Source organism: Phasianus colchicus, chromosome 10 (genome assembly GCF_987193195.1).
Source record: "Phasianus colchicus chromosome 10, bPhaCol1.hap1.1, whole genome shotgun sequence".
Classification (NCBI taxonomy): domain Eukaryota; kingdom Metazoa; phylum Chordata; class Aves; order Galliformes; family Phasianidae; genus Phasianus; species Phasianus colchicus.
The window spans coordinates 8,588,327-8,615,325 of record NC_143445.1 but is presented as its reverse complement, the minus strand read 5'-3'; the positions used below and the strand labels follow the sequence as shown (position 1 = coordinate 8,615,325).

General features: G+C 42.1%; 1 protein-coding gene across 2 annotated transcripts in view; it reads left to right on the top strand.

Annotated features, from left to right (window-relative positions):
- Positions 1–26,999, top strand: part of EPHA4 (EPH receptor A4) — a 242,342-nt gene that overhangs the window by 33,909 nt on the left and 181,434 nt on the right. For both annotated transcript variants that reach the window (XM_090147217.1, XM_090147219.1), the window contains exon 2: positions 5,202–5,314. In XM_090147217.1, the coding sequence (XP_090003343.1) occupies positions 5,202–5,314 (113 nt within the window). The remainder of the gene's footprint in view (positions 1–5,201; positions 5,315–26,999) is intronic.

Sequence of the window (26,999 nt, the reverse complement as noted above, 5' to 3'; positions counted from 1 at the left end):
GACTGAACTCTTCTGTGCAATTATATCTTCTGTCTAAAGAAAAACACACAGTGACAAATCCTAAAGACTGCTGGAACAAAACCAGAAGTTACAAATAAAAAACTAATGCTTGGACATTGATTCTGTAACAGTTATTACACATACAATGTGTAATGTAATATACTGCAGCATTCTGTGGTGATTTTGATAACCTTGTGTTGTGTAGTTTAGGAACAGTAACACAGGAGGTAGGGCACGCTTGTGCTAGATAAGTGCTGGGTGCTGCTGTGATGGGTGTGTCATTTATTTCTGCATCTTGGCTCTCTAACACTGACTCTTGGCTATGTCTGCTGCCAGCTGCTCCTGGACAGCTGGCCCTGCAGCTGAGCACAGCACCTGTATGAGGTGCTTGCCTTCCTGACCTGCTCTTGCCTTGGTGCTGCTAGGAAGGTGAGGGTTGTTCATGCTGTGGGCTTTAGTACTTCTCTAAGCTGGAGTGCTTTGGTACTCTTCCTAATGAACTGAGACTGATAGAATATCCTGGAACATTAAGAGACCTGTGGGGGATATCGAAAGACTCTCATTGGACTTTACTCTCTGGCTGGCAAATGAAAGGGTACAAAACTAAATGTGTGTCAAGTCTACCTTACCTTCAGGAAGTCTATGTAGAAAGCTCTGTTATCCTGGCATTTTCTGTGCATGGGCAGAAGGAGCTGTAGGCAACGCCTTTCATACTGACCTTGCAGAGAAACTGTCCTCACTAAGCAGGTACTGTCTTGCTGGAGTTCACAGCTTCAGTGATGTCAGCTGCCTTCAGAGGAGGTTTTCTCAGTGTGTATCTGCTACTGTCAGGCTAATAGAGGTCTTGCCTAAAATATGAAGCAGCAAAACAACATTTTCCTAGCAAAGAAAAGGTCAAGAAATAGTCGGAATAAGAATTCAAATATTACTTGATGGAACTTGCAAGGCATCCTATTCTTGTAAGCTGTGGTGGGGCAATGAAGGACTGGGATTTTATCCATCGGTTATATCCATCCTGTAATATTTTAGATGCAAAACCCACTCTTACGTTAATTGCAGAATGACACTGATAGTAAAATTGGAGAGGGGTAAGCTGTACTTTACAGTCTTGCATTAAACAGGTACTGGAGAGGTGGAAGCTCTGGACAAAGACCTTTAAGATTGAGATATTGCACAATTTTTCCAAGTTCTTCTGTGTTTCTGTGTCCTAGGCTAGGATGCCTTGAAGTTAATGAAACACTCTGTGAATGTAATAAATTTAACAGTTATTGAGAAATGGCATTTCTGAATCACAGCAAAATAGATGTATACTAAAAGAAATACTGAAGCACTCTTTGTTTCACCCTTATCAGAACATCTTGGTAAAGCAGATATGATTTATTCCTTATTGCATAAAATCAAACTGTGACATGTTTCAGTCTTTTAAGTATGAAAAGGCATTTATTGCAGAATGTTTTAACTTAACCAAATCTTCATTACTCACTGGAGAAGTGGTTGTGTACTGTCTCTTTTTTTTCTGATCAGCACTAGCTGAAATGTTTAAAATGCCATCGTAAATGAAGAAAATAATACTTACATAAATACAGATTAGTGATGCTCGGGCTCAGAGTATCTGCTATCCAGCACAAAAATTGCTGAGCAGGAGGAGAAAGAAAATAACAAAAGAAGCTTAGTTTGTTTTTTTTTTTCTTTCACTAAGAAAAAACAACCCACGACACTTAAAAAATAGCTGCTTGTTTTTGCTATCTGCATTTGCCATAAGAGGACTTGCATAAAGCATTCAGACTGTAAGAGAAGTTTATTTTGTAGTTGTAGAATTAATTAAAAGTTTAAATTTGAAACTTGAAAAATGAGTATGTCCAACATCCCTGTTTCTGCGAGTAACTGAGACAAGACATTTTATTAAACCTCTTTCCCTTTCCTTGAACCTCATTTTTATCTTCTGTTTCCATACTTCAAACCAAATAGCTATGGTTCTTAGTGTAAATGTTTCTTCACATATAGTAATTACTGTAGAAGTAAAATTATGTAAATTAGATATTTGCTTCATTCTCTATTTCCTTGTAGGGTGGAACAGGAAAGATGCGAGTTGAGTTTCATTAGTTCTGCTACCAAGGAGATGACAGGAACTCTGAAATAAAGAATACTGCTTGTTGGGACTTGCACGATTTCTATTTTCTATTGGGTACTTCAGGCAAGAAAAGAATGAGTGCTAAGTGTTATCAGCATTACCCATTTTATCTACACAGAAGCTTTGTCTAAGTGGTGACATGCAGCATTGTAGAAAATACTGTGTTAACGATGTGTGTGGCTGTGGCTAACACCTGTGCATTCATGTGTTGTATTTCAATGGACTCTCATACCACATGTATAAGGATAACCTCCTCTGGGCTAGAACATCTTTTGCATTAACACAATGAGGCATGTCTTTCCTTTCTGTACCTTCCAAAGTCCTCTTGAACAGTGATAGGGGAGTTATCGTGGTGCAGCACTACAGGTGCTGTGCCATCCTGCTGACTTGTGGTTCCAGAAGCAGAGCTGCACACTGCTCTGCATGTCTCTGGAGACAGATGTTGTATGTCAGTCTTGTTCCGGGCAGCACCATCCTTTCCTGCCCTTGCTGAAGTCCCATACAGGTCTCTCCAGGCTGGCAGCTGCCCTGCCCACAGACCAGCAGCGGTTGTGCCATCCTGCAGCCTCACCCTTCGATCCAGCCCGCTCGGACACCTGATGGCTTTTCTCGGTGAGGTGCTGTGAAAAAACCCAAAAACCGAAAAACCAAAACAGTCGGTCAGCGTTCTTAGTTTCTGGAGAAACGCTGCTCCCTAGCGTTCAGCGATGGGCTGTTCTGGGAACGCTGCACTCCTCATGTTGCCGTACTCTCTCCGCGATCCTGTTTAAGTTGATGTGACTTGCAAAGGAGGTAACCGCTGGATGCAGGGGCTTTCAGCAAGCGTTTGCTCACGCTTTTACGCAGGCTGTGCTTTTGGCCGTCTACTTTCTGGCATGCCATCTCTGAATGGCAAACAGACTAAATCCTCCTCCTGCTGTCCCAGCTGCAGGTTGGAGTGTGAGTCAAGATGAGATTTAAATTTATTTATTTATTTATTTATTTTAAAGAAATTAAAATGAAATAATAGTAATAAAGCCCAATTTCCAATAACTCCTGTGGATGCTGAGAGGGATGAAGAGGCCTGTGGGAGCATAGTTATCTTTCTCAAGGTGAGGACCAAACAGGGGAAGCACAGAGTCTGAAGGAATTAGAAGTTAAGAACCTCCAGCAAAATAAATCTCGTTTCTTTCAAAGACTGAAGCTATAATGAGTGCAGGTTCTTGCTTGTTTATGTCCCTCTGCTGTCCTCTGCTGGACTCTTGTTTTTTATTCAAGCATTTTACTGTAGTGACGGCTGACGTAACTAAAATAAAACTGAGAACCTTTTATTAAATAGCAGCTGTAATGTAGTGTGCAGACCTTCGTGTTCGCTCTTTTCTTACCTTTCTGTAAGGCTGGGATGAGGCGCAAGCAGAAATGGAGCAGAGTCATAAATCATGGGTGTGTGTTTGCCTCGTTCTCACACCTCAGTCCACATCTTCCCAGGACTTCTCAGAACTACGGAGTTACCACATATTAACACAGTGGTGTTTCATGTCATGCTTGTTGATGCTCCATAACGCCTACTAGCTAACAGCCGTGGCTCCTGCATCACCTGTAGGTACACGGAATTGCAGATGGGTGGGATTGGGAGTAGCAATGCATTCTTATGCAATGTACTTCCAGCTACAGTGAGAAACCTCTAATGACAGTGATGGTACAGTCTCTTGGTGGTCTCAGTTATCTTCACTGCTGTAAAGCTGCTTCTGACATCTAACTGAAGTTATCTTTTCTGTTACTTTCTGCAGGTGTAGTCACCTTTTTATTCTCTTCCTTTGACTAGCAGCCTTTGCAGCAGTGTGTCAGAGGACGAGCGAGAACTCATTCTGTATATATGTGACTTTATCAAGCCAAAAAACAAGGATGAGCAAGGATGTCTGTGTTCTAGCCACAGACAGCTTTGTGAGCCCTGTTAGCAGCCTTACTTCTGAGAATAAGGGTTATCTTCATAAATTCTCTTACAGAGAGAATTCTGTATAACTCCAATGGAATAGAGCCATCCTTTTCTTTGGTAGCATTCTTTCTCTTTCCCTTTTTGAATTTTAATATTTATTATGTTTAATACAACATGTCTAAATACAGAAGAAATAGTTAAAATGGCTGTTGAAATGCTTTAGTTACTGGTAATTTTAACACTTTGAAAGTTACTCACATATCTCAGAGGATGTTGGCTAGAGGCTTTTTCTAGTTGGGGTGTTACATGCTGGGGGTCTGGTGGATTAGAGGGCAGGTGAATTAGGGAGATGGGAGGTCTTAAGTGAGGCTGTTAGTGTGTGGGATCTAGGTTGGTAGGAACACAGAGAGAGGGTTAATTTTTAAGACAATCCAAGAAAACTTGCAAAATTGATGTTTGTTTTTAATTCGTTTGCTGCCTGGAACAGATTAAAACCAGCAAATCCCTGCCTTTAAAGAATAGAACTGGTCAAACTGCAGCTTGCTTCAAATGAAGCAAAATATTGGTGTGGGGCTAGTGTATTCCTGGCTGCAGGCCACACAGAGAGGAGAGTAACTGCCTTGCAATCATTTGAGTCTCTGCCCCCTGTGGGCTCTGATGGCATAAAGATAAATGTATCCAAAAATGTGATTTTTTTTTTTTTTTTTTTTTTTTTTTTTGAGGAGTGTATCTGTAGGGAAGAGTCGCTTCCTAATGCTTTTCCCCCTGCACAGAGTGGAGCTGGGTGCTCTGGGTGACAGCCAGGCACAGCATCTCAGGGCTGTGGGTGAAGGCATTTGTGCTGCTGGCTGGCAGCTGGGGAGCAGCAGGCAGTGGGACTGCAAGACTGGGTATCCTACTGCACTGAGTCTGAGGAGCTGGGACTTGTCAGCAAGTGCTGTGCAGAGTTGGAGCTCTGGGAGAGCATGTCTTAGCAGCTGCGGGGAGTATAGAATATCTTTACCAAAATACTACTACATTCTGCTGAAATGAGCTGACTAATAGTTTCCCTCTGTCCTGGTTTCCCACACACACTGCTGTTTGAGTTTGCGTGGCCTGGCTGAAGTTGGCACCAGTCAGTAGCAAGGCTAACTCCAATTCTTTTTTCTCTTGTAGAAAACAAGTTTTCTGCCTGCTTGTCTTCAGAAGGTGGAGGGTGAATCTGGTTCTCTTCAGACAGCTCAGCTTGGACAAAGACAGTGAAGGACCCTGTCCTGGTGCTTCGTGTGGTAGGTGGCAGAGCTGCTGTCATTGCTGACTTGAGAAGTATGGGGGGAAACTGTTCTATCAAAGGCCCAATGTTTGCTGATTCCTGCCAGCAGGCAAGCTCCGATCTCACAATAGCAAGTGTTTTTGATAAACAAGTTCAGTAATTCTTTAGGATCAGGGGAGATAATGAGCAAACCTACTTGATGTATAGAAGGAGGAAAGGCTTGGTTTATGCTAAATGAAACACATGATGATTTTCTCTCTTGCTTCAAGGATGAGATTATGCAGAATGAGTGGACGGTGACATTAGAATTTGTAGTTCTATCGTGTTTGGTGGGAAAGTGCCAGGAGGAAAATGTTTATTCCTGCTGTAATTAGAAAAGCAGTCCATAGAAAATCTGAAGGTATCCAGCTTTAGATTAGTTCCAGGCTCTCTTGGAGCCCGTTGAAACAATTATCTATCTGTAGAACAGATTCCAAGGAGCCCACTTGTGCTCCACCATGTGTGTCAGAAGTGCAGAGAAGCAAAAAAAAAAAAAAAGAAAAAAAAAAAAAAAGTAAAAACTGTGGAAGATGCATGTAGAGAATATATTGGTTTTTTAGTAATTTTCTGCAGCCTGTGGGGGGAGATGCCTTTATTCTCCCTTTCTGGCCATACATGCCACATAGTGAATATTCTGTTTCTTTAGGCAAAGTTGTAACTGCTTTAGCCAAAGGTTGACTGGTTTGGTTTTCTTGCATTGGTGTGAAAGTGCAAATTTCCTCTATAAAAATTAATGGAATATCTTTGGAAAGCATGTCCTAAGCAAAAAACGTCCTAAGCTGCCAGGGTGTGAGTTGCTAGCAAGCATGCTCTACCATGCAGCCCTTGTACACTGGCATGAATCGAGAGTGCTGTTTTATGAAGGATTCGTTCTCTAAACCCTGATTTTCTGTTTAAGAACTGCAAAATTTGTTGACATACCTGACAGTAAAGGTGTACAAATTTCTTAGAAATTGGGCATTTAATCTGACAAAATCAATAGTCACAGTATTGATGCATATGTTGTCCTTGTTTTAACCAATAGATACAGATTTGGGGAGCTGATGACTCCCACTTGATCGTTCCCTGAGCACAAAAACACCAGGTTCCCTGTGTAAGCAGAATATGTCTGGAAGTTAACCCATACAGTACCATATTTGTTTATCCTGGGGTCTAACAGAAATCTGCTGCAGATGCTGTTTTTGATTTGAGATTATACTTTAGTACCATAAGTAAAATTTGCTCTCTGAAGGAATGACCTTACAGAAAGTCAAAATTCCATGTTAGACCACTTTAGCTCTTAATCTGAAGGTGCACATGGAATTTGAGCACTGTACGAGGCTTGCATTCACTTTGTAAATAAGATGTACATATTACTTTTTTCTGATCCTACTGAAGGCTGTTTGTTTTTTCTGTGCTTCTGTTGCTGAACAAGAAACAACTGGTCAATAATTGGAATGTAACACTTAAGTGATACATATAAAGCTACTTTTCTTTGATTCCTGAGGCTCTGAAAATAATCTATCAAATTATACAGAGCATCAGAATCCATAGCTGCTGCTTTCTTAAATATTTTTAAGTCCATATTTTCTGTTTGAATAGAGCGTAAGGGTCAGTTTGTTTAATTTATGCTAATAGCAGAGATATGGTTTAATTTGCTGTTCAGTAAGATATTAAGAAAGAAAAAGATATCATTTCAAGTAACAAAATTCAGTTAATTAAAACAGTAATATCAGCAACAAAATTCCAGGTAGAAGGGTAGTGGCTTGGTATTTTATCTTGCTTAAGTTTGTGTGTTTAGACCATCATATGTCAAATACCATCACACATTGCACTGATTGATAACCCTGTGTTAATGAGATGAGAATGAGAAGTAGATGCAGTTTGGTTTCAGAAGTAATTGGTGCAAATAAATAAATAAGCCCTTCCATGACATGAATACTTCTTCTAATTTGGAACACATTTATCTGGAAAATGTGTTATCGGCAGTTTTATAATAGATTCAAACTCATTGCCTAAGAGAGGCAAGTCATTTTCTATGTGTTTATTAGAAATTAGAGGCCTATCAAGCTCTATCATTTAGAGGATTTTTCTTCTATACTAATGTTGTTGTTTTTTTTTTTTTTAAATGAGTGGATTGTTGTGTAGAGAGCTTTTCCTACCCAATTTTTCAATTAATTCTGGATCACTTTAAGCAGACTGAGTATAGTTTTTTGAGAAGCAAAACCAACATGCATATTTCTAAGTTAGAAAAGATGTGAGTTTTGATGAAGCAAAGAGCTACTCAAGTATTTTTTGCTATGTTTTGGCTTAGCATCAAGAACCCTAGCATGTTTATGTACTTCTACAATCTGCAAAACTGGGAAGAAAACTCATGAATGTGAGCTCTGTGAACTAGCAGTGCTAAGGAACAGTCATTTTACTTTTGTTGGATTGATGGTTTCACACTTTTAATTCAATAATCAGATTAAATAGACAAAATCAGAAAAAACTACTGAAGGGTGAGGTACAAAACCCTGACCTGGTTAGGGCAGTCCTTAATACAAGAGCCCTGCTGCATTATTATTTGTGCTGGAGCGTAATGCAGGCTGTTGGCTAGCAGGTACTGTTCTGCACTTTATGCTGCAAAGCTGTCTTGGCAAAATCAATGTTTTCTCTTAGTTGGAACTATTCCCATCAAGAGTAAAAAGAACTGTTTGCCTTGGATTGTTTTCTTAAAGGTTGTAGTAGTTAAAATCTTCTTTTTTAGTTAATATAGTCAAATTCAGAAAGTTTTGTTTGTATCCCCCACTGCTTGCTTGTTCGCTTTTTATTTTGCTTTATTCCCTTGTACACACAGTCATATGGAGACTAGTTTATCAGTGCACAAAGGAAAACAGAAGCTGATAATGAGAAGTGCACCCATTTGTCTGAGTTTAAGGAGCCTATGGCAAAATGTCCATGAAATACATGGAGTTCTAAAATGTCAATTGCTTGTTTCTTACAGGAAATACTAGAGCACAACAGCCCTCTTCAAAACCAACATATTCATCTTCTCTTGACCTGCAGTATTATGCAACATTTAAGAGACCAAAATGTCAATTCTCTCTATTCTGTGGATATAGTAAGATAGCAATATTTTAAAGCGTTCTCATAGAACTGGGAATTCAACTTGTGTGAATTTGGTAGCGTTATACAGTAACTGGCTATATTTATTTTACGTGTGCATCTAAAAGAATGCAATGCAGAATGAATAATGATTCTGTTTCAATTGAGAAGTTTCTTGGGTTGTATGAAAATATAGTGAAGAGTCAGTTGTTGTCAGTGAAGTTTTTCCAACAGGAACAGTTCTTGTGTCTGAATTTATTTAATGCTGTCCAAAGTACATTTGTACGTTAGTATTACATCACAGTTTTATCTTACTTGTTTCAGTGACCAGACCAAGTAGAAATCATGTCTGTGACACCAAGTCCTGAGCATCTCTATTGGTAGGTAGCCCTGGGGTTGGAGAAATGCTAGTCTCTGTATTGAAGTTTTCTTTTGAATCCTTCTTCATAGTTATCACTGAGCAGAAAGAACATGCTGACAGTGAGATGCCATGTCAGATCACTGCTGTTCTTCCTGTGCACGAAGGAGATATGAATAGGCATTCTTTCTCTTTTTATTTCCTACCAGCAATTTAGCAATCTCTCTGCATTCCATCTCTCTGTTGGTAAAACGAATTTTTGTTTCCCTAAATTAGAAGAATGTATTCAGTATTTGCTAAGCAACGTCTTCAAAGAAGTGTGCCCAAAGTGCTTCAAATGAGACAAATTCCCTGTTTCAAAGAGCTCAGAGTGTCCCTATGTGCGCTGCAAAGGGTTGTTTTGGAAGCTGATCTGGGTTGCCTCCTGGTGCTGACTACAGGGAATACGTTTCACCAAGATTTGTGAGTGTCTGTTGAATTATGAACACTTGGAAGCGCAGAGTTGCAGTGGCACATGCAGGAGCCCTAAGTGCCTGCTACTTTCATCTCCCAATCTGCCTCTGTGTTTGCTGATGGGGACCCAGCCTATTGCTGCCAAACCTGGGCTGAGGCTGGGAAAGTTTGGGAAGGGTGATGAATGGGAGCTTACACTTTTGTGTTACATGTTCTGCAAAGGATATTGACGAAAGCATTGAAAAAGGTGGTTGTTCATTCAGTGTTTCTTGCCTGTGAAGTCAGTTTTTCAGTAAGTGAGCTGCTGAGAGCATCGCCTCTATTATTTATAGGGCGGTGGGTTTTCCAACCTGTGCTCTCGCCAGCAACTAGAGATGTGAATTGACTGCAGTCTGGAGTGGCTGTTCTTCCTCTGCAAGCCTCGAAAACAAAGGGCCGTTTTAAAAGCAGGATAACAAAGTAGGTCAGTATTTGTTACAGGATGAGCACGTGTGGTCTTTAAGACAGCTGAAGAAATTCTTTCTGAGAGCCTGCATTTTACAGCACTGAACAGTTTGGCAGTGCTGGTTTGGCACACGGCCTTTATGAAAGCTGCATACCTCAGTGCTAAGGGGATTAGAGTTGAGAGGGTTTTAATGAACACCTGTGAAGAGAGCGAACCTGTTTAAAAGAATAGACATGCTGTGCTTCAAAGTAACCCATGGAGAGAAATATGGAGAGCCATTTTTAAAGAACACTGTGCAATTTAAGTAATCTAGCTAAAATAATAAACTTTCAATGCACAGAATGACAAAATGCGAGAGAAAGCATAAGAAAAGGGTTGTGTTATAAGGCTACCGTCTTTCTCTGTTACACTTCCTTTTGTTCTTAATCTGAACAAAAGCAAGAACGCTTTGAACCACCTCCCTGAACAGCTATTCAGGGTGTGATTTCAGCGGGGTTTCTCTATGGCAATGGGATTATGCACTAAATGGGTGTCAGTTGTACCTGCTCTGTGCTTTTCAGCTAATAGTTGTTCTGATCCCTCAGGAAATGAGGGACTTTTGAGTGAGGATGTAACGATCACATTCACTAAAAGAGAAGTAATAGAATTTTTGCTGACTGATTATTTTATCACTGTTAATGCTTCCTTATGGTGGTAATGAAAACTTTGAAATATTCAGCTGATGGAATGCTTTCTGATGAAGACTGAGCTGGTCTGTAAAAGGACAGAACTGGTGACCATGTAATGCCTTTAGGAGGTGGCACAGAGGGCAACAGTGGTAAAATACTCAATGAGCAGCATACAAATACCAAAGTGAGGGTCTCCAAGGCTCTTTTCAGAGTACTATTTTGTGCTGAATCTCCTTTGTAAAACAAACTTCTGCTGTGATGTTCAGCTCTCTGAGAGGTGTGATTACTTAAGGTGAGCTGTCTGCAGATGGTCTCTCATCAGGTTTCTTGCATCTATTCAGCTGAGACTGGGTTTGGTAACACAAAAGTGAGAGAACGGCGTAATCCAATGTGTGCAAAATGAAGGGAAGTCTCTTCTGAATCTGGGTGGAACAGCTTAGAATGAGATGAAAGGCAGTGGAATTTAACTGAAGTACGAAAGACAAACCTAAGAACACACAGGTAATTTTACAGAAGTCCTCCTTGCTTCTGAAAACCTGGGTCGCTGCTGTTCCAGAGCAAATGTCTTTTCTGTCCATATCGATGCTCTTCTTCTCACCTCAGCACATCACACCTGGGCAACCCACAGTGCTCTGTGGCTGAAAAACACCCCTTGGAATAATAAAACTCATCCCAATGGTAATTTGCTGTTTCTTGTTTGGGAATTCTGTTGCTACTTTGAAATGTGGAAAAGCTCATCCTGTGTAGTGCGTATGACTTATGGAGGTAATGGCGTGCCTTCTGCTAGATGCTTTTAAAAAAACAAAAACAAACAAACAAACAAACAAAAAAAAAACAAAAAAAAACCCAAAAAAAACCACCTGCTCTTTGGTTCTTGTGAAATATGTAAATAACCTCCAGTCTCCCAGAAATGAGGAGCTATGGGTGGAACTAGAAAGGTACCGGGCCAGACGATAGCAAACAGAATAGATCCTCCCGAAGCTCTCCTCCTGCTGGGGGAGCCGTTCCCCGCACAGCGTCGATGTGGGGCTGCCCTGTCCCCTGGCGACGGCCCGGCTCCGTTTCGTCCCACCACATCAGGGCTAATGCTGTGGCACGGCGGCTCGTCCTGCGCCTGGCTCCAGCTCAGCAGCGTCACCGTCCCCGCTGTCAGCCGCAGGCGGGGCAGTGCTGCGAGGTGGGGGCTGAAGCACCACCGTACGTTCATTTGTGTGTCAGGTGCACCTCGCAGGAGATTAACTGCTGCAGGGGAATGGCGGGGACTAGTTGATGAGCAGCCCTCAAAAAGTGGCTTTAACCAACTTCAGCAAGGCTGGCTGTTGTGTGTGCTTAGGCTTGAAGTAGATCAGAGATCTGCTCGCCCTCCCCATACCCGGTGCTGCAGGGGGAAACGGTGCGTGTGGCTGGGGCGGCCCGTGGGACAAGTGCTCAGCCCTGGGAAAACAAGAAGTCACTCAAAGCATCCTCTGCATTAGAGAAATGTGTTTAAGCATCGGGCTGGATGTGGGAAAGGTGTGCAGGGTGGGGAGAAGAACACATTATTCCAGTTAGAGTCATTGGGTTGAAAATCCTTCAGCTTTTGCTGACAAATTCTGCACAGGAGGAAGAATGAAATGTTTGCTTTGGGTCAGGGAGTGCCATAGGATCTACTGACACTGTTAGAAAATGTCATGTTTCTACACAGCGTATTTTCACACCAAGAATAGAACCAACCGTGCTCACTGTGAATGTTATTTTAATGATCACTGAGAGAAACCAGTGGGTTGGTTTCTTTTTTTGGTGTCGTTTTCTGCTGCTAAGCGAACCCTTTGTTGCCCAGACAATCGGCTGGCGGGTGGCTGCGTGCCTGCGCTCTGTGCTGCGGGCCAGGACTGTGGGGTCTGCGGGCTGCTCTGTAGCACAGCTCAGTCTTGTGCATACACTGAGCTCCAGACGTCGATATCCAGCCCTGCAGGAGATGTGAGCGCAGTGCAGGCTCAGCCCCTGCACCCTTACACAGCTCTGTGGCACCGGCCGGCCCCACTGTGTGCCCTGTACTCAGCAAGTGCTGCTCTCCGTGAGGCTATTTGTGCTGAACGGCAGCAAAGGGGTGGCAGTCCGACCCATGCAATCAGTGTTTCTGGGAGTGTTCCATGTACTGCAGGTTTGTTTTTTTGTTAAAAGCCTTATGCTGTGCCGAGGTAGTGCCCATTCAAGACAAAATACATAGGGGAAAAAAAAAAACAAATGTAGCTGCAGTAATTCACTCCTGATGTAGTAATTCACCCTTTAAAGAGAGATCCTTACTAACCGGGAAGGTTTGGTAATTATTCTGTCACTGTTTCTATTGTTTAGTAAAAAAAATAATCCCTGTTTTTGCTCACAACGTTGTACGCATTTTGATATATCTGTTCCCTGCAAATTAGATACTAAAACACTGCCAGTATATTTTTCCCCATGAGCATGCTGTTCAAGTAAATTTTAGGTGGAAAGTTCACAAGGCAGAATGGGTTCATGTTCTTGTGCTTGCTTGTGTAATACAAAGCTTCTCTCATCCAGTGTGCTGCTACTTGGCTGCACAAATAACAGCACTGAGCAAAGGAAATATTAAAGAAATACACTCTAATTTTTGTCAAGATAAGAAACAAAGAAATGTTATGGCAGTTCCTGTCTTCATATATAGTAGCATGCATTCTCATTTTTATCAATGAGAAGACTTTTATGAAGCTTACATTTCCATATAAATTTTTATATATGAATAATATTCTTGCATATAAATTTTTAGAGATCTTGCTGGTGCATAATCTTGCATTTCTTAGTTAAAACATTAGAAAAGAACAAAAGAATGTTTCCCAGGCTGCTGCTGGTAAAAAATGATTCTCTTGGGGATGCAGGAAGAGGCTGCAGGAAGGACTGTTGTTGCACATATGTTGTGCTGTACTTGAGTGAGTGAAAGGGATGGACATTGTTCCTTGCTAAGGTGGTGAGCCTTTATCCTGATGTCTTTCAGGCTGAAGCATGGCAAGGTGCTCAAGCAGTTTGTGGTGCTGTTTGGTGAAAGATAGCTAGTGTTCTTTTTTTTTGCCTTAGTTCCCTATTAGGTGTTGGGTTTGCTCTCTGGGGTGTTATGAAGATACTCTGCCCTCAGCAGTCAGTTTCCCTCTCCAGGACAGCCAACCCACTGCTTGTAATGGCTGTGTGTTTCCTGCATGATGACCTCAAACTCCTGAAGTTACTCTGCCATCTCATGTGAACAAAATGTCGCTAAGGATCTGACTTGAAGTTTCATCAGTATAATGATAGTAATTGACTTTGTTTTGTTAGATAGCAGAAACATCAGTGCTGTCAGTAAACTTGAATGAATGCTGAAACTCTAGCTAAGCTAAAATAGTTATTAGGGACCCTTTGGCTACAGAGTGGATGGCTTTGGTGGCTGAAGTTCAGACTATTATGATCAATGACCTTGAACCCGAAGTTTCTTCTCACCTTTCTGTTCTGTCTGTAAGATGGGTCTAAACCACCCTCAAGTAGGGCCTCTAGGACACATGCATTCCTGGGTCATCCTGCCGGCTCCGCAGTGAGAGACAAAACACTGGACAGTCTTGCTGCAAGTGAGCTTAATCCATCTCTGGACCATTAGAGGCGTGCTGAGAGAAGTATCGAAATGGCACTAATTTTAACACATGCCAAGTCTGCTCAGGATGGAAGAGGCATGTTTAGGTATGCTTGTCATCTACAGTTGCCCAGCTGCCTTTGGTCCGGCCTCCCTGCTCATGTTTTATCTCAGCTCACGTCCTAGCTGGGCATGCAGCACAGAGCCAGCAGCAGTGCAGAGCCCTGCTTGCACAGAGCTGCTGCTTTGCAGTGCACCGCCCATCTGCTGCCTTCCTGCTTGCTTTCCTGTTCACACTTTTTGTCATCCGCAGAGCAGTTTTTTGTTCTGTTAGCCAATGCCCATTTAGGTGACCTAGACTTTGATTGTTAGAAACTGCAAGTAAGCCTTTAGATGGTAAACATGCTTTTGCAAACAGAAGAGAAGAGGATTTTTAGCAGAGGGGGAGTACTCCGCTTTAGAAGAGCTAGAGGAACGTGATTTCGCAAATGTATCTCACAGCAGTACACTAATTCTTTGTCTGTCTCCAGAGGCCTCAGCCCAAAGGTAGCTGAAATCCTATACCATAATTGCATTCTTTCAAAATTGCAGCTATAAGAGACCATAGTTGTTTCCAGAAAAATGTAAAAAATGGGATGTGCATTTTTCTGGACATACGTAGCATATGTTAGCATTCAGTCATAGATTACTTCATTAACCTTTGCTCTTCAGAAGCCTTGAAAAGGAGAAGCATTGGAAGGCAAACTAGTCAGGGGGGCAGGCTGAGGGTTTCAGGAAAGGTCAGAATCTGTGGAGTTATGTCCCCAGCTCCAACAAACAACTCCTGCTCTGTCTCTCCACGAAGAAACAAACGGGCTGTGCAGGTGCTGCAGAAGCTGCTTGTTCTTCATATTTGTTTTCCTATATGTTACAGTGCTCTTGCGTGGTTTGCTCATTCAGACTGTTTTCTTGATCTTGAATGGAATCTATAGTAACAACTGGAATAAAAAGAAAACAACAGATAAAATGTATCATACTTCTAAAATGTCTGTGTTAAAGGCAATGGAAGGAGGGATGCTTGAGTGACTTCAGCTTGAGATGCTGATAGACTAGCTTATCAATGCACTTAGGTTTGATTTAGCTGTAGCTGTTCAATTTTTTTTGTGCTGTAGTATTTGACATATTTTGGTATCCACCAGTGACAATAATAAACAGACTGCAGCTAAATGCAGTCTGTATTCTGGATTCAATTTTAAAAGTGACTTCTCATGGCCAGGTTATTAGCCTTTAAAATATGGGATCATAATAGAAACACTGACAGTACCTTAACAGTCTCTGTGATAGTGTTTCTCTAATGTAAATAAATGGTGCTATAAGGCTTTTTGTTTCCCCTCTCCCCACTTAATTCCAAAGATGGTTTTATCATTCACCAGCTAGGAAACAATGTTTTGTGCCTAACCTGCCAGATTGTAGTGGGTTTTTTCTTTCCCTCCTCCTCTTTGGATGTGAAGTAGAATGGGACAGATAGAAAAGATTTATGCTGTACCTGTTCTGTCCTTTAGTGTAGCTTATCCAAAAGACTTCACTGCTGTCCAATGCAATTATGTGCTTAAGTTCAGTAAGTGTGTAAATAAAGACCTTCAATCTGAGCCTTGAAATACATGATCTTTAAAGAAAATGGCATGAGAGCATAATTAAAAGGGTGGTCTTTAAAGTTCCTATATATCCTGTATGTTGCATTGACAGAAATTAAACCTTTTCTCCATGAAACACTAGCATTAAATTAAAAGTGAAAAACACTAAAGCCAAAAATCCATTCAACCCAAACCAAGTGAAAAACAAAAACCCCAAAAGTGACAGCAGTGATTTAAGCGATACCCAGGGAAATGCTCATCTGTTACATTTATTTAAAACTCCCTTTTCTAAAGCCTGTGTTCTGAGTAGCAATTGCACGGAGAGGGGGAGCAGATGGGGCACGTTGTCTTCCGTAAGGAAGGTTATTCTGGAGATAGATGCCTGTAAGCTGAGGCAAAGCACTTTTGCTGGGGAAGGGCTGGAGCACGGAGACAAGAGGGCAGCAGTGAGGCCGTTCTGCAGATGGTCAGGTGCAGTGCCGGGGATTTCTGCTCTCTTCCGACTCTGGAAGCACCCGGCAGAGTGGAAGCAGCCTCATTCACCGCAGCATGCTGCAGAGCTTCCTGTAATTACAGGTCTAATTGAAGCGTGTCTGGTATTCCTGTGTTTTACCTGGAATTTTGTCTTAGTCTACAACATGCTGTTATTATCTGGTGCTAGTTGTGGCTTTCTCTTCAGCTATTTCCTTGAGCTAAAAATGCAAAACTGTACTGCCCTGAAGGGTTATTTAGCAGGACTTTTAATGAAATAATAGAAGCATTGCACTCCAGTGATTTCCCCATGTGGGGAAATGTCACAGTCCATCGGCCTTTACTGAGAACGCTACGTGAAATTACACCTATTTTCATTACTGTGCTTGAGTACAATATTGTTAAGTAAATATTTGCACCAGAATGTGACTATCCTGAGGTGTGAGTGTCCCACAAGGTAAATAATTAAAGGATGTGCTTTCTCTAGCAGAGAAACTGGTGCTTGATATAGGTTTGATCATTTCACGTGTCTCTTTGGTAATCCATAACTGTCTTCTGCAATTATTTTCATTGTCCAGCCAAGCAAAGATAAAAGGTAGAACATGCCTCTCTCGACTGCTCCCAGGGAAACTCCATTACCCTTCAATGGCCACGTGGCAATGGCAAGCCAATCTGAAGGGGAAGAGGCAGCCCGCAAGGACGAGCTCAGGATGAGCAGAAAATGAAGTTGTTACCAGACAGCAAACAGCAGCCCTCGGTTCTTATGAATATTTGAATGAGTAACTAAAAACAGCTCAGTGGACTCTAAGCAACTGTGACAGCTGAAACTGCCTGGGAAACCAGCAGTCTGCAAGGACTGCCATGAAAAGATCAGCATTGCATTTTTACCTACACCTCCATCGGTGTATTCTGAAACTTTAGCAGATTCGTTGTCCCCAAATGTTTGTTAGAAAAAACTCTCTCTATGAATTTTCATAAGTGAGGTACCTGCAGAATCTGTCTGGAAATTGAGAATTCATTAAAATACAATGATTTCTAACAATTTACTCGAGGCAAGAGAATAGCCACATTTTCTAGACATTGAAATATTGATGTTGCTGTTGCTTATACTCATAGAAAATTGGCCCTAGTGAATCTTTCATGAATATCTTTCAGCTGGTTCCACGTGGAAAGAAAGATGATGAGGACAGTTTCCCTGAAGCTGAAATATTCTGAATAATCTGCAAAAAAAAGGGGGGGCAGGAACTGTAACAAGCAAACTATCGCAAGGTTAGTTGTTATTTTATAGCAGTTGAAAAGATATTACAGCAGTTCTGATCGCATAAAGCAACTCTCTCTCCTTTTCATGGCAGACTTTATTTTTTTTTTAAATGCAGTTTTCTGACTCTGATATATTTTTGTTTAATGTATATTACGAAGCTGCATTTAAAAATGCATTTGTTGTGACCTTCCTGGTTATGCAGATCAGAGTTAATGTGCCCTCTCTGGGTTCCCAGCACAGTTTACCAATGTCATTGCTCTTTACTTCTCGCTGGGGCTGCCTGTATGAGGTCGGGTTGCAGAATTGATTTGCTACCATGTTTAAAACGCTGCAATGGAATCAACTTGAGTGACATCTTCCACGTATTTTTTATTACAATTTCAAGTTTATACTATAAATCTGACTTGAGAACCAGATGAATTGTTCAGATAAAATGTAACTGGCGTGCCATATATGAATAACGAAGAAAGAAGTAGGCATTTAAACAGAAAGATGAAGAGCCTTTTTAACAAGAACTGAAATTACATTTTTCAAATGGCACTTCATTCTGACACATGTACCGTTTTGAAGCAATGATGTTGGCATCAGCATAACATCTGCAGAGCTGAAAAAGAGTGCTCAGAGGAACCGATGTTGCCACCGAGGTAGCTGTGTCTAACCTTTTCATAAGTGTTCATCAACAATGATGTCGGAATAATTGCTCCTATTAAAAAAGACAAAGATTGGCTGGCACACCTCTTGAACTCCTGCCCAGACCTCTTTTCTATGAGCTTGGGAATTAGAGTGCCACAGTTGAGTCATATTTCTTAGTTTGCTCTGCCATTGCTCCCATGGAAGGAGTAGCTCTGGTTCTACCTATTCTGTCAGTACAATCAAGGAAACGATGTTTCCCAGCATTTGTAGGATAAATCACAATTTGGGCTACAAGTCAGCAACAGAAATGAATGAAGAGTTCCCAGCACATTTCTCTCTAAATTTTGTATCAGTTGTGATATTTGTAACACTGTTTTGCTATTTTGGTTACATCACTAAAACTTGACCTGTTTGTGGTTAACTGATGAGATTTAGTTTGCTTTTTGGCATAATTACTTTTGTTCACCTTTTTGCTCTATGTAGTTAGTAATTTGCAGTTTTGTTCCTGCAAATCTGATGCAAGTTTTTGTGGACGAGGGATGGCTTTGCAAGGAAGAAAAAAGAGAGGTGGAAGAAGATGGGAGGAAAAAAAAAAAGAATTTCTCATACCGCTGGAATTATAGGGCCCATAGCAGAGCAGATGTGTAAAGGATGCTTTCGTGGTCTGCTCCTCTGCTCTGTTAGTATGAGACTGGTCTTTTGGATTATTTCAAGTGTTTCTGAGCTTGGCTGTATCTTTATTAAAAAAAAAAAAAAAAAAAAAAAAGGTTATTAAATGCCATAAAATGCCACAGGCAACGGGCTCAAGTAGATCTAGAACAGAACAGGGCTTGTCTGGAAAGACCTGTTTGCTATAAAACAATGCTCCAAAAAGGAATGAGCTGAACTGCCATTGGAAAGGCTGTAGTTCCTGCCTGTGCTTGTCTGGGGCAGAAGTGTCAGCAGGGCTTCGCAGTGACCTGGTGTCCTGCTGAAGGACACAGTGCAGGTGGAAGGCTGATGTCCATCTACAAGGGCCCATCCTGCCCTTTACTTCCCAGCACGTGTGAGCAGTTCCCAGGTTGGTACAGTTAATGCTGAGCATAGCCCTCTCCCAGGAGCAGCACCCAGCTCTGCTGGAAGATGCAGGTGGTGTCACAACTGCCTCTTGCTTTCTTGGTACCTTAGAGCTGCAAGCAGAGCCTCCAGCCAGGGCCACTGTGATTCCACTTATGCTCCTTTCTATCGTTACTGCTTGTTGCTGACTACTGGCCTGTTGTTGGTGAGCCCCTTTCTTTTGAGGAAAGCTCTCTGGGATTGGGGGTAGCTCAGTCTCTAAACTTAAATGTGTACCATGGTGCAAGAAATAGGCCCAGCAAAAGTCTACATCATCTGCTGTGGATGGGTACAAGGATACTCCCTGTGAGAGAGATGTGAATGAGAATCTGTGCCCTGGCACTTGGGTGCGGGAGCTTCAGGGTTTAAGATGCTTTGTGGCTGCATGTTGGCACATATGCACACAAGTATGTTACAAGTCCAGATTAGTGCAAATACAACCCGAAGGCAGGGTGATATCTAGCATCGCTCTTCTGTGTGGCTCTGTCAGCAGCCAACCTTCTCATCCATCTTTCCTTCTCCAGAAACATGCTGTGAAGGCTGATGGCCAGTGCTGGCAGCTCCAAGTTCTTCCTGCCTGCGTCACCTCCGTAGCTGTATAGATTTTCCTGAATTCATCTTTTTCCAGACTTGCAAAAATTGAACTGCTATTAAAACAAAAAAAGCCCCAAAACAACAACCAAAACCACCTAAGACAAATTTCTTCCTCCTAAAAACCAACGAACAAGCAAAAATACCCCCACCAAACAAATAAATACAGAGTTAAAACAAAAACAAAAACAAAAAAAACCACAAGCGTCGCTTGCTAATCTGATGACATAACTCTTCAAAGCCACCAGGCATCACTGTTGCACCTCTGCCTGGGCATTCTTCATTCTGTTAAAAGCTGCAGATTATCCTGTTAATTAGTTGGGGATTGTTTTTTTTAATGGGTATTTATGTCATTGTGGGTCACTGCCTGCATACAGGACTGCACCCCCAAAGGGATTATTTTGTCAGTTTACAGCCACTCTGATAGCTCTGACCATGTCTTGTGGAACACAGAGGATGCATGTTCTTGGCTCTTATTTATTTAGCTATCTTTCAGCTATCTTTTGCTTCACCTCTGTCAGCCTACGCACGGTAAATACAGGTATGCCTAGCTGCACTGCATTTCAATATGGGAAGGATGGAAAGGACACACAAGCAAAGGCTACATCAATTACAGGTACTTCTGTGAGATGAGCTGTACAGTGAGTTTGTGGTGATGCAGAGATGCTCTGTAGGGAAGCTGAAGGGTACCTGGTGCTTTCCTACCTCCTTGCTTGGGCATCTGCTGAAGGAATCTTTCCTTTAGCATTGCTCAGAGTGGGTGAAACCTTATTGTTTCTGAAGCATTCTTGAATTTATTAGACAGAAGTGTGCAAAATAACCGTCATAAATAAGAAAGTATTTGAAATGATCTGTATTTTCTAGCATTTTAAGCAGCTAAGGAAGTTCAGCTTTATTCTGGGTGTTTTCCCTTTCTCGCCTCTCTGTTCCTGGTCCTGGGTTTCCCAATGGGATGTTGAAGGCAGTGCTGATGGGAGGCTGAGGCTTCACGAGCTGTAATGGTAACGAGAAATAGGTCCTTAAAAATAGCTTTTCTTTGTTTCATGTTTTTCTGGGTAAAGTACTCTTTGTTTTTTTTTTCTCTTTCTAGTAAATGAATGCACCAGGCTGACAGTAGCTGTTATGCACAGTTACCTGAACCTGCACCTATCAGGAGGCTCACTGCCACCAGCAGCTTTCGTTTAACCATGACAGAAAAGCAGTGCTCCTGAGATTTCAGTGTCTCAGGGTTATGCTGGTGTAGGGTCTCCTTGGGCGTGTGTCAGTGACCTGAAAGAATAAGGATTTGTATCCTGCTCTCCACTGGAGAAGCATTTCAGCATTTACTGGTGTTTCTGGAAGTAATTTCCTCTGAGGTTTTCTTGGTTTTGTACACAAAAGACAAGATCTGAGAGTTGTTTTGTAGCTGCTACATTATATTTTTCCTATAGGAGACAAAAGCCTGTTTCCTTTTGATATCCTCTTACTAAATTCTGGAAATACTTTTATTTTAATAGCCAACAATGGAGATTTTTCTCTCTGTGGTTCTTCGCACACAGTGGGGATTTTGTTTTTAAGATTCAGTGACATAGTTGCTGCTTTACAATACTTGATTATTCTTTGAGTACAGAATAGACTGGGGGGATGGAGTTCCTAGTCCCTTGCTTCTAATTTCCATTCAAAGTAGCCCTTTACAAAAATGAAAATTAAAAAGGATTCTTTGAATGAGTGGGAAGATGGACTTACTGACATTTTTCCATAGAAGTCCATCACTCACTGCTCACGTCTGTAGCAGTGGGACTCGAAATGAGATGATGGAACAGGATTGTTGTATCAAATCTAAACCATTATTCTGAAACTGGAATCCCTGTAAAATAGGGAAGACTTAGCTCTACTTAAGAGGTGATAAGTGTACAGATACTCGTGTTGTTATCTGATAACTGGGAATTTAATTGCTGTAGATATTTTTTCTAAAACAAACAAAATAGACCCCAAAAAGGCTTTTATTTTTCTCTTGGATCTTAATTAAACAATGTTTGTAGAAATTAAAAATAAAGCGTGCAAGATTATTGTGTATATATATGTAAGTCTAATCAGAAATCCCTTTATGATTTAGATAGGCAAGGAAAGTTTGGCTCCATACTTTCTTCTGAGGATAAAAGGGAATCCGATTTGTCATTTGACAAGGACGTTAGGTGCCTTGAATGGCAGCTTTCTAGAATACCAAAATCATTATATTCGTTATTAATTGGGATGTCGGTGTATAGCACTGAGGACACTTCTGTATTCCACTCCTCTATTGATGTTGCTGCATGCCAGCGTTACTGAAGATGGTTGAGGGGAGAAACTATTCCATGTGAAGCTGTGCAGCTGTAGAAAGTGAATAACCTGAAGGAAAATAAGAAAGAAAGGGGAACAAGTTCAGGTTGGGGATTATTACTTTGGGAATTAACAGCCAAAAGCAAAGCAGCAGTGAGGTGAAAGCAAGCTAAATACTTGAGAGCTACAGTCAGACCATGCAAGAAGGCTTGTTGAGACATGACAGGCCTGACACGTTCATCAGCTTTTTGCCAGGAGTGATGGAAGTGCTTGGATGGGAATGGTATAGAAATGTATGTTCTATGCCACGTATGCAAAACAAAAAATAAAAACCAACAATGACAAAAAATCTGGTTTAACAAGTGGCTTGGAGGCTGATCCAGCTAAACTGGTGGGGATCCTTCACATCAGTGCTTTTAAGTAATTGTACTTGTTCTGGCAAACAAATCCAAGCTTGTTTCAGCCCTACTGAGGTGCAGCTGTTTTTACCCAAGTTAACTAGATTGTTTTAAACCACAGAGCTGCTGGATGCAGCCCTGATGGTTGAGCCCATGTTATAAACACAACTGCTCTGCCAACTTCAGGTGAAGAAAGTACCCCAGTGGCTTGAACTGCTTTCTTATTGCCACTTAAAGGTGCCTTTGGTCCCATGTGGTGCTTCTCAGGTTGTGGTGTTGCAAGGTATTGCATCTTTTCTGCTCTCAGTGCTGAGTGGATGCATCTGGTGCTACTGCTGAATGGGCTCTGCTTTCAGGTGGTGCCCTGCTGCCCGTGGGCTCTCAGTGGCAGCAGGCTGGGTGCTGCAACTCTCCCAGCAAGTGGAGCTGCAGCAGGGCTGCACGGCTGTGCCGCTCCCTCTGTCGCTCCACACGTCTCTGTGCTGGGAGAGGCTGATTTCACTTGCAGCTTGCTTCTTTCTCAGCTCCCATCAGGCTCCCTTCTTTGCTCCATTGTTGTGTTAGAGGCGAAGATGGTAAATGGTTTCTATCAGATAACCTTCATGCCATGCTGAATGCTCCTTAGTGCTGCAGTCACACAGGGAGATGTTTGCATCTGCAGTGTAAAGGACATGCTGTGTTCAGTCAACAAGGGGAAGAAATGTCTGTACTGCCTCTGCCCATCTGTAAAGGCTGCTGTTTGTGATTAGAGGCTGAGTTTTCTCACCTCAGAGACATTCTAGTGTCGCAGATGGCGTGCTTTAGTTTATGTGGGGTGAGAAGACACACTGAAACAGGATATCACAGTTAATGAATTAAAATAGTATCAATAATAACAAGTGATAACAAGCTAAAAAGACAGAGAGCTGTTGCAGAGGGTCCAGAGGAGAGCCACAGAGATGATCAGAGGGCTGGAGCACCTGCCCTACGAGGACTGGCTGAGGGAGCTGGGTTTGTTCAGCCTGGAGAAAAGAAGTCTGCAGGGTGACCTCATTGCAGCATTTCAGGTACCTAAAGGGAGCCTACAAACTGGAGGGGAATCAACTCTTTGAAAAGATAGATAACAGCAGGACGAGGGGAAATGGTTTTAAGCTGAGGGAGGGATGATTTATGTTGGTTGTCGGGGGGAAGTTCTTTACAGAGAGAGTGGTGAGGTACTGGAACAGGCTGCCCAGAGAGGTTGTGGATGCCCCATCCCTGGAAGTGTTCAAGGCCAGATTGGATGGGGCCCTGGGCAGCCTGGTCTAGTATTAAATGTTGAAGTTGGTAGCCCTGCCTGTAGCAGGGGGGTTGGAGATTCATGATCCTTGAGATCCCTTCCACCCCTGGCCATTCTGTGATTCTGTGAAGAGTGATCTAACACTCTATGTGCATGATTCAGTATAATTTATCCAGTGCTTGAATCTTCAAAGTCGTCTTTTTACATGTGGGTTCCCTAAGTGTGCCTATGGAACTGCTATTTACTGTATTTTTACTCCTTCATCTCCACTGCCCTGTGAATACAAACCACAGCTTTCAAAATTCTTCTCCTTTGTCACTTACTGTACACTGATATATGTCTTGCTAGGACTGTAAATCAGATGCTCTGTCTTTTCAAACGTTACTTTTCCATGGGAGGAGTGATGAAGCTGGGCAAATGACACTATATCTCATGCAGAGTATCCTCACAGTGACTCACGCTAGCACTGACATTGCCAGTAGTTCCTGGAGCACTGCAAAGCTCTGTAGCTGTATCGGGAAGCCATCTGACACCTTGCAAGATGTTTGTTTGCATTGTGCTCTAAGCAGCTGTAAATAAACATCTTGCAACAAGACAGTGCTTTTGCCTTTAATTCGGGAAGAGGGGAGGGTTCGAGCTGTTTTCTTCAGGCTGCTTTTATGGTGCAGTCTGTGCTAAGTTGTTGCTGCTGCATCTGCTTGGGAACAGACCAGGGACTGCTCCTGGACTAGGTGTTCTTAGTGGTCTTTCTCAGCCTTAATGATTCTATGGTTCTTGCAGGTCCAATTTCTTCCAGAAACTCGCAAATTCCTCGCCTTAATCTGGGGATGATTAAGATGCTTCATCCCTCTCTTTTTTAGGTCAAGATGTAACCTGTTAAGAGTTGAATTGATATGAAGGGAGAAGTCAACCCCCAGGCCCTCCCATTGCCAAGTTCTTGCCAAACCTGGTCTGTGCCCACCTGTAGGAAAGAGTGTGTGGCCACAGCCCCACCAGCCTTCTCGTTCCTCATGCTGCTGGTCCAAAAGCCAAACACAAGAGTAAAGGATCACGTTTCTCTTATCTTTTTTTAATTGCTTTTAACTTGCACTGGAATTTCTGCATTGCCAGCATCACTCTAAGAATTTAAGAGCTGGTAATTCATCCATAGGTAGTATTAGGTATAACTTTTACCCCTATGTTCATTCCTTTCTTTTTTCACTCATCTCACGTCCCCTGGGTAAAGAGAGTGACATTCACGGAGAAAGAGAAGTTAGGTCAAAACTGCTCAATTTTCCTCCAGTGCTAAACTTAGCTGAGCGAGTCCTGAAGGACAGGTGTCTACTTTCTAGAAAACAAATGATATATTGATTTCCTGTTAAAAGCAAGCACTGACAGGAGCATTCAAAACAAAAGCCTCCTTTCAACGGAGCATTTAAATATGGGGCTGCATAAACCAGAGCACTGTGCTGCTGCCGCAGCCCATCGGCGCCTGGCTCCGAACCCTGCCTTGGAGGTGCACAGGGCAGCTGTCACAGTGGGATTCCTTGCGTGTCCTGGGCAGGCTGCTGTGAGCTGCAATTGCACAGCAGCTCCTGAGCTCACACAGGGTTTTCCTTCCTTTCTGACGTTTCTTTTCCCTTCTTCTCTCTCAGACCCCTGCAGATTCTTCAGTGCAAACATCAGGATTCCTATCGAGTCTTCTTCCATTTAGCAATGATAGGGATGAGGTGAAGGCAGTAAGATTATTTTTTTTATAACCGATTTTATTTCCCTTTTTTCCACTACTAGCTGCTTGTGTGTGCAGCAATACTCATTTCCCAAAATCCCATCCAAGCAGTTCCCCAGACAAAGACAAACAGAAGTAATGTATTTGTTTTTATTCCTCTCTCTGATGAGCAGTGCTCTGTGTGCTTTCCCATTCGGAAGCATGTTTGGCTTGGTTAATCCACCCGTGTCTTTGCCCACGTGCAGGCATGCTGAGTACTGCCAGTCTGATTGATAGTTCTTTTGTGGCTGCTCATGCTGTAGCACAGAACAGGAGGCCTTACCCCTCCTTCATTACTCTTGTTTCACTTGCTGTGCAGGCACTGGGACTGAATGCCCCCATCGATGCTCCCAAGGCCTGTCCTGCTGCACTGCAGCCTCGAGGGCAGTGCCCAAAGCACCCTGCAGTGCAGCAAATGAGACCCTGCATCAGCCTTCCCTGCTGTGATTGCCGAGAGCTGTACGAGAAGGAGGAAGATGAACTTTCAGGTATTTCTAATTTGGAAATACCTGTAACTTGCTCCAAGCAGGTAGATATTTTACTTAAAGATTGCAGGAAGCTATAAAACACTGCAAAATGACGGCAAGAGGATCGCAACCGTTTCTTAAATAGATGAAAGGATGCTTCAAAGTCTATTTGTTTAGTCAGTTTCTCTTTTCATCTTTGCTAATTGTTAAGAAGGATGAAATAGCATCAGTATGCACAGCTTCTGAATGACAGTCCTTTTTAGAAGGAGCCTTCTTTAAGCATAGGTGCTCCCTGCAATCCCACTGTCTTGGGAGCGTAGCAGAGCTGTATGTATGCACACTGACTGACTTCAGAAGTATTGCTATCATCATTTAAAAAGACAGCATAAATGAACAGTTTCAGAAATTGTTTTATTAATTGAGGGGTGTCGTTTTCAGACATCCATGCCCCTATTTTTTTTTTTTTTTTTTGAGCCCACTGTAATGCAATATGTAATTTTGGCAAATAGGAGTGCTATTAGTTATCGTGTAATAGTTCATTTGGAAACAATTTTATTAAGTTGTAAAATTTCTCTCCTTTGTATTGTACAATATGCAGTAATACTTAAAAATGTGTTTTTAGTCATACAGTTGAACTTTTGTATTTTGCATAGAATCTCAGATCTTGTTTTTGATCCTCCAAGTGCTCTCATGATTATTCCCATTTTTACATTGAGGGTGCTGGGAGAACTTGCTAGTTTGGATGTCTTTTTCTTCTTGGGGGATGTTGGTCATCTTTAGAAGTTAGAATACTGTGTGCCAGGTAGTGAATTCACCATTGTGATGTCTTTAAATTCACTAAATATCAGATGTTCCAGTTTAAAAAAAAAAAAAATAAACAGTGTAAAGTTTACATTTGGAAATGTTTCAGAGCTGGTTTCTTAGAAGGTGCATCTGACATGTATGCTGCCAATCTGTGGAGCGTATCCAGCCAAGTTAGAGCTTATAATGAGCTTGGTGGTGGCTGGTGTTGGAGCATGTTCTCCCCCCGGTAGCACTTTGGAAGCAATCAGGGTGGCATTATATAAACAGAGATGAAATTAAATTAAAAAAAAAAAAAAAAAAAAAAAAGGGTGGAGGGGGGGGAATTAACTCAGTTGTTGTTGCACAAGCAGCCATACAATTTGCTCAACCCCACTTCACCCAACACTGCCCGGAGCTGCAACGTTCCGCACGTGCCAGCGGCACATCGGTTTGGCTGCCCTGCAA